General features: G+C 46.8%; 2 protein-coding genes across 2 annotated transcripts in view; both read right to left on the reverse strand.

Moving 5' to 3' along the window:
• Positions 1 to 357, reverse strand: part of ccdc142 (coiled-coil domain containing 142) — a 21,252-nt gene extending 20,895 nt beyond the window's left edge. Inside the window, exon 1 of the mRNA XM_015402210.1 lies at positions 89 to 357. Coding sequence (XP_015257696.1) covers positions 89 to 106 — 18 coding nt within the window. The 5' untranslated portion in view covers positions 107 to 357. The remainder of the gene's footprint in view (positions 1 to 88) is intronic.
• Positions 358 to 1,515: 1,158 nt separating this feature from the next.
• Positions 1,516 to 6,448, reverse strand: part of immt (inner membrane mitochondrial protein) — a 15,470-nt gene continuing 10,537 nt past the window's right edge. The window contains exons 7-14 of the mRNA XM_015402211.1: positions 6,172 to 6,335; positions 5,843 to 5,946; positions 5,443 to 5,578; positions 4,477 to 4,606; positions 4,175 to 4,398; positions 3,961 to 4,092; positions 3,046 to 3,175; positions 1,516 to 2,274 (exon numbers count right to left, since the gene is read on the reverse strand). Of these exons, the coding sequence (XP_015257697.1) occupies positions 1,667 to 2,274; positions 3,046 to 3,175; positions 3,961 to 4,092; positions 4,175 to 4,398; positions 4,477 to 4,606; positions 5,443 to 5,578; positions 5,843 to 5,946; positions 6,172 to 6,335 (1,628 nt within the window). The 3' untranslated portion in view covers positions 1,516 to 1,666. The remainder of the gene's footprint in view (positions 2,275 to 3,045; positions 3,176 to 3,960; positions 4,093 to 4,174; positions 4,399 to 4,476; positions 4,607 to 5,442; positions 5,579 to 5,842; positions 5,947 to 6,171; positions 6,336 to 6,448) is intronic.

The following is a 6,448-nucleotide window of genomic DNA, read 5'->3' on the forward strand; positions in this document are numbered from 1 at the left end:
GCACAATGTTTTTATATGGGGGGGGGGCAAAGAAAGGTAGACTGGAATAAAGTGGAGGGAAGCAGATAGAGGGACAGACCTTCCTCACCTCGATGGGCCTCCTCATCACTCATGGCTCCGTTTCCAGGGCAACCACAGACGCAGCGGATCCAGCGAACCACTTTCTGTTCAATCCATGCCTTCAGCCTCTTCAGCCGCTGTGATTCCAGCTAGCTGTTAGCCTAGCATGTTAGCAGCGGCTCATCACCGCCATCTTTGATCGACAGGAAGCGCTTTCATCCCCTGATTACCGTGGAAACTGTAAACATTCATCTCCGAAGAAAATCCGTCCAAGCAGGGAGCTGATTGGCCATGAGCGGAAACACGTCATCAGCGCAGCGGAAACGGCTGCACACACACACACACACACGTATATATCTATATCTATATATATAGATATATATGGGTGATTCTTTAACTAGGGACACTTTTATGTACTTTGATCATATTTCAGGAAAAAAAATTAAAAAATGTGACATTTCACACCTTTATACTTATCTTTACAACGAAACTGTTTTAGGACATTTGTTTCAGTAGTCTGTAGTGACTTTTTCACCTTTTTTCAGCCTCATTTATATGTAAATATTACCGTTTCGTGCTTGTTCCACACTCAGACTTTTGATCTTCAATGATAAAAATGAACAGTAAAAAAAAAAAATTTCTAATGTTTTAAGATATTATTGAATAAAATATCAGTAAAATAATCAAACTATAATTTGAGTATTTAATGTCATACAACTGTTTATGTGATTCTATAAAGCAATTGTAGTTTTCCCACACTATTGTCGTAATTTCCACCACAACACTGTAATGTCCCTTTAAGAAGTTTCTACGAAAGATTTCCATAAAGTTTTTAAAAAGAAAGGTTTGTTGTCTTTATGGTCCATTCATTGTAATTTCTACCATACCATTTGTTTTTAAAATAAATTGCTGCAAAATTCTAATCACTCATTAAAACCTTCATAACTTAAGAGATAATGTTCCACTTTAATTAAAAACACAAGTATTTACACCTTGAAATGTATCTTGCGATTCCAATGCTATATCTCAGGTTATGGCAAACATAAGATTTGCGTCTTGTCCTCATCACAATTCATTTACCTAATCTATAATTGTATGTGTTTAACAATAAAGACATAAACAGTTATTATATATGAAATTGTTCTTCCAGTAAAAAAACATTATGCGAATCATAGTATTTTAGAATAAATGACAAATATTTATATGAGATGGAAATTACATTTGTGCCAGCCGAGTTGGGAAATCTGTTAAAAAACACCAATTTGTCTTAAAAAAAAAATCAGTGTTTTCTCTTATAAATATTCAAACTAGACTAGTTATGCTAACTGATTACATTGTGAGAATATATATATATATATATATATATATATATAGCTAGCTAGAAGCAGGAGGTAGGAACAGGAGCTAGGAGGTATGAATTGTTCTTTGATCTGAGGACAGAAGCAGGAAGCAGACATGGTTCCTTTTCATGGTTTATTTAACGGGTGCAATATTCACAACAGAGTTGAGCTGAATGTGGATCAACTTTTCAGGACATGTTGACAAATACAGGAAACTAAACTGGTGTTAATGTGGTTGAATTGAAACGTTTTCCTCGGCCGCAGCGCTATGGAACCTGAGTGCTTCCTAGCCCCGCGGCGTTGGCGTACGCCGCCAGCAGACTGGCCGCCTGCCGGGTTTCCAGCGTCAGCCTGGCCTCCGTCAGCCAGTCCTCCACCACTCTCCTGGCCTCTCCTCGCAGCTGGTTCACCAGTTTAGCCGCTAGCTCCAGGTCACCGTGCTCCAGGCAGTAGCTGGCATAGGACAGTAGCTTGAAGGGATCCAAATCCTCGCTGCGGAGCTGGGTGGGCGGGGCTTCCTGCTGCTTCTCAAACAGCAGCGCAGCTTGGAGGTAGGATAGGAAGTACTGGTACAAGGTGTTGTGGGATTCATCGATGAGAGCGACTCTGCGAGCGAGCGACCGCAGCGCGTTGAAACGAGCACGGAGGGAAGCCTCGCTGTACACGCCGCGCTTCAGCGATTCTTCAGGCAGAGCCGACGCCAGCGCCGAGGCAAAGTCGTTATCCGTGCAGCTGGCACGCACAGCCTCAGCGGCGTCCTCCAGAGGCATACTGGGAGATTCAGCGCCTGCAGTTTTCAAGGCGTAATTGAGAGCTTCCACAGAGAGCCACAGCTGGTGAGCTTTCCGGGCCGCCGCCTCTGCTTCCACGTGGCCTGCAGGCAGAGCGGAGGGAGAAGGAAGCACAAATCAGATCCACACAGAAACAGCATTTCCATTTCCTGTCCTCTATCAGACAGGCTAACATGGCCGCCACATCAGCGGACCTCACGGACTCACACGCTATTCTACATCCTGCTGATGGTGGATCAAACGAACGTTCAACCAACCAATGGCTGCTGCGGAAAGACCAGTAGCTCCGCCTTCTCAGCGCCGCTTAGAGCCACGGCTGAGGAGCGGACCGCAGCTTTGGTTCTGCTGTGATCTGATCAAAGCTAGCTGCCTGTTAGCTCTGTTAGCCTATTGTTTGTGGGGGCGCCCGGGGCGCGGTGGGCTGCCATTGTGCGGCGCCCGGGAAAAAGTGAGCTGCCATAGTGGGGGACCTGGAGAACAGTGGGCTGCCATTGTGCTGCACCCGGGAAAAAGTGGGCTGCCATTGTGTGGCACCCGGGGATCAACGGGCTGCCATTGTGGGGGACCTGAAGAACAGCTGGCTGCCATTGTGGGGCTCCCAGGGAGCAGTGACTATAATACATAAAAGCCCTTTAAAACTGTTTTTGTTGTTGATGGACTTTGATGAGGAACAATTATTAATTCTCATTCATGCTGATGATCAAACAGGAAGCAGCCAGAGGTGACGTCCAGCTGTTCCTCTGAACCGATTGGAGACACGGAGCAGAACAAAGGAGGCGTGTCCCACTCTGAGGTCCGCTGTAGGTCTGGTCTTTGCTGCCTGCTCCTCCTTCAACAGTCAGTCAGACTCTTACTGTCTATGGCCTCCTCCACGCCCTTCAGCCTGGCGTAGGCGGCGTTCATGTCCAGGGTGAAGTTATCCAGCTGTTCCTGACTCAGCTGCCGGTACCGCGTCTCCTGCTCCAGCATCTTGCTGCTGAGGACCTGGAAGGAAGCAGCAGTTAGAACGCAGGCCGAGTCGTCCGACACATGACAGAGACACGTAGCTGTTAACACTGAAACTCCAAAGGCCGTCATGTTGATGGTTCTGAGATTTTAAAGTAAAATAACTTTATTTAGATTCATTTCTTGTTGCTCATGTTAACTGACTTTTCCCGTTTCTAGATTTCCTTTATTTTCACCTTGTTCTTAAATAAAATAAAACCCGTTAATTTTACTTCGATCTCCCACAGCCGTCATTTTGACGGCTCTATTAGTTGTATTGTATTTATTGACTGTAACGTTGCCTAGCAACCAACCTCTGGGAAGAGGCTTCCCAGCATTCAATGCAGGACCAGCAGGTTCTGCAACAGCTTCTTCCCCACCGCCATCACACTGATGAACTGCTGAATGTGAATTTTTTTTAAAGTGGTGTAAATGTTCCTGACGACTCGATCAATTTTCGTAAATAAAATTTAAAACTTTGAACCCGTTTAGTAAAACAGTGTTTTTTATCTGACTGATTTATTTTAATACAAATTTAGACTTTAAAATGTAGATATTAGACCTGATTTAAGGTCTACTTATCCACAAGGGGTTTATATGGCCCACTAGAACCATTTCAGTCCATGACATCATCACCACTCTTGCATTTCATTGGGTAAAATGTCACCCTTCAAACTGACGGACGGTTGGAGTTCCACTCCCACTGAAGGAGCCAGACGGGGCCCAGCTCTGGGCTGAGGCAATCAGTGAGGACAGACAGACAGACGGAGTCTGAGAAGGAGAACCTGTTCAGCTTCCGCTCTGAGCTCCTGCTCCTGGACTTTGAGGACGTCTCGGACATGGTCGGTGTGGGCGGCGGCCTGACGGCGGAGCTGCGTCCTCATCTCTGCCTCGATCACTTCCCTCAACTCTGCGAGCTGCGAGCACAGGAGGAAGACAGAAGGGATGAGGAGATGCGGCGGCGCTGAGAAGCAGTCTGCCCTGCGTCTCCATCTGCACCTTCCTCTCCTGCTCCAGCCGCGCCTCCTCCTTCACGTGCTGCAGGGCGCTGCTCACGGCGTTCTCCAGGGATCTCTGGTCCTCTAGTTTCTGCTGCTCCAGCGCCGCCTGGATGTGGACCTTCTCTCGGACCCTCTGCTCCGCCAGCTCTCGGTTCAGCTGGTCGATGCGGCGATGAGCGTGAGCGATCAGAGCGTTCAGGTCGTCCGTGGACAGTTTGCCAGCTGCCAAACAGAGAGAAGGTGGGAGTTGGTCTGAGTGGCTCCAGCTCCTCCTGGAGGTCAGGTTCTGATTCTGCTTACCGAGTCCTTTCCAGTTAGCCTGGATCTCTGGAGTCAGGCTGCTCACCTCCCTCTGGAACTGCTGCTTGGCCTCACGGACCAGTTCGCTGTACTGGGCCACGATCTTTGCCTCCGACTCTGCAGACTGAACCTGCAGGAACAGGAGGGACCTTAAAGTTACTAAGTTTAATCCAGATCCAGATTTTTCTTCTTTTTTTTTAACGGCACTAGTGGCTAATTTTTTGGACAGTAGGCTCCTTAGATCTACTTTAGTCTCTTGTGTTCAGCGGAGGAGGGAACTGTTCAGATGCCTGGAAGAATGACACTTTTTGAGCTTTTTAAAATGAATCTGATACTTAACTCCTCCCATCAGCCGGTCTGTCTCACTTTAAGCTGAATGCTGCCGCTGCTTTCATTTGAAATGCTGAATCTACTGATCAGATTACAGTAAATGACATGTGTTGTGAATTTGGCGCTATATAAATAAACTGAAACTGAAAAAAAAAGTAAATGAATAAACAGTGAGGTGTGGATCAGCTGACGGATGCAGCATCAGTCAGCAAGCAGAAAATCACCACAGATTAGAGGAAATATCAAATGTCTAATGCTCAGATTAAACTAGATTATTTTAATTCTATGGTTCTATGTTCCGACTCTGCTCAGATTAAACTAGATTATTTTAATTCTATGGTTCTATGTTCCGACTCTGCTCAGATTAAACTAGATTATTTTAATTCTATGGTGTTATGTTCCGTTTCTTTGTGTTGAATTCTGGTCATTCTGTGAATGTGAGTCAATTAATAGTTGAACAGTGAAGATCCTGCAGACGTTCAGTTAGATTATAATCTGGCTGATCTATATGGATATTTTAAAGCCTCTTATATCAGCCTTCTCAATCCCCTCCGTGTGGGAGGTCCAGTTAGGGATCAGAGCCTTCCAGGACAGCGGCTCTGATCCAGTCAGAGGTCTGGTCAGAACCGGCGTTACCTTGGAGACCACTTTGTCCAGGTCCACCATCATTCTATGCAGGTTCTCCTCTGCTGCCAGAACCAGGGGCCGCGCAGCCGGGACCTTCAGTCCTTTGGACGAGTCGATCACACCTTTCAGAGCGTCCAGAGCTTCACTGGGTCCAAATAAAGACAGTTTACTGTTAATCAATCTTGTTTGCAAAACAGCAAGACGAGTCCGACTCGGCTGAGTTAAAGGGGCCCAGTCAGAACCACCCATCCAACCCGGACCAGAGCTGCATCCCAGCAGCGCTGATCTGGGAGGAGGACGCAGTGGAACCAGTGGAAGGCAGCCCTAAGGAGGCGACGGGGCGCCATGGTTTAACCAGAGAGTCTGCCTGGGCCCCTTTAAAAGCCTGAACAGGGATGGATCGCCTAACTTGGCTTTGAGAAGAGCAGCTTTGGCGTCGCTCATCGAAGTGGTTCTGTCAGCGAGAGCAGCTTCTAGATCTTTCCACTGGGTCGACTTCTCCTCAGATGGAGCCTGGATTTAACAAAATATCAAATTCAACATAAGGAAACAGGATCCAGATGAAAACGATGCAGAGCCTTCTGCTCATTCTGACTTTAGTTATCACAGTTTTTGGTTTTAAACAAAAAAATGTGAAAATGGTTCCTGCCATTTGTTCAATGCTGGAACAGAGCAGTTCCTCAGCCAGCAGAGCTCCAGTTTCCCTCCATTTCATTTTTAGAGTGAAGGTGTACCAACCTCTGCCTCCATTGCCTCCTTCAGCTTGTCAGTGTGCAGAGTGATGGCCTGCAGAGCTGCTTCCTGCGCGCCGATGGCCTGCAGAGTAGCCTGAGCAGTGCTAGCCAGAGAGTCTTCCAGACTAGCTGATACAGCTGCAGGACAGAAGGACACATCATGGTAACCAATCCATTAGACACAGAAATGTTGCCGTGTTTCTAATGGACAGAAATGGGGCTGACCCTTTAAATTCGTCCGTGTTTCTAATGGACAGAAATGAGGCTGACCCTTTAAATTC

Source organism: Cyprinodon variegatus, unplaced genomic scaffold, assembly GCF_000732505.1.
Source record: "Cyprinodon variegatus isolate N-32 unplaced genomic scaffold, C_variegatus-1.0 Scaffold1320, whole genome shotgun sequence".
Lineage (NCBI taxonomy): Eukaryota > Metazoa > Chordata > Actinopteri > Cyprinodontiformes > Cyprinodontidae > Cyprinodon > Cyprinodon variegatus.